The sequence below is a fragment of the Charadrius vociferus genome, unplaced genomic scaffold (genome assembly GCF_000708025.1).
Source record: "Charadrius vociferus isolate BGI_N301 unplaced genomic scaffold, ASM70802v2 scaffold758, whole genome shotgun sequence".
NCBI classification, from domain to species: Eukaryota; Metazoa; Chordata; class Aves; order Charadriiformes; family Charadriidae; genus Charadrius; species Charadrius vociferus.
In genome coordinates, this window is record NW_009649934.1 from 61,945 (window position 1) to 62,754 (window position 810).

Consider the following 810-nt stretch of genomic DNA (forward strand, 5'->3'; position numbering starts at 1 on the left):
GGCTCGGTGCAGCCGGCGCGTGGCTGTGGTTGTACAACCACCGGGGTTTGATCGGGTGCCCGTTTTTTGCCAAGCCAGCTGAGCCTCGCGGGGAGGGACCACTGGAGGCTGCACAGTTTCCCCTGCCCTGTGCCCACTGCGTGCCCTCTGCCCCACGCCAGGCTATGGGGATTCGCCCCCGGCGGAGATGGTGGCCACGGCGCAGGGCCGGGTGGCCTTCCTGGACCATGTCCTCCAGGAGCTGGGCATCCGAAGGCCTGTCCTCATCAGCCCGTCCATGAGCGGCCGCTTTGCCCTACCCTTCCTCCTGGCGCGAGGGGACCGGCTGGCCGGCTTCGTGCCCATTGCGCCTGTGGGCACCAAGGACTACGCTGCTGAGCAGTACCAGCAGGTCCAGGTGAGGTGGCTTGTTGGGCTCCTGGGTGCTAGTGAGCCCCGTGGGCAAGCTGGCTGTAGGGTGGCATGGAGGGTGGTCCTGTTTTGGGGTGAGTGAGGGAGGACCTGTGCCCACCCCAGCTCATGGTGGGGGCTGGCAGCTGCCTTCCCTTGGCTTTGCAGCCCCCCGTGGTGGTGAGTGGAGGTGGGCACAGCCCAGGGAGGGCTTGGTGGCCATTTCCCCCTCTGATAACCGCTCTGGTTTTCTCTCCGCCCTTACTCAAGACGCCAACCCTGATCCTGTACGGTGACCGTGACACGAGCCTGGGTCACCAGGCCCTGCAGAGCCTCCGGCACCTTCCCAGGCACGAGGTGGCCATGGTGCCCGGCGCTGGCCATGCCTGCTACCTGGACAAGCCGGAGGACGTCCACCGG

The 810-nt window shown here is 66.9% G+C and overlaps 1 protein-coding gene across 1 annotated transcript in view; it reads left to right on the forward strand.

Moving 5' to 3' along the window:
* Positions 1 to 810, forward strand: part of ABHD14A (abhydrolase domain containing 14A) — a gene marked incomplete at its 3' end in the record, with an annotated part of 3,650 nt that extends 2,840 nt beyond the window's left edge. The window contains exons 3-4 of the mRNA XM_009891271.1: positions 162 to 397; positions 661 to 810. Of these exons, the coding sequence (XP_009889573.1) occupies positions 162 to 397; positions 661 to 810 (386 nt within the window). The remainder of the gene's footprint in view (positions 1 to 161; positions 398 to 660) is intronic.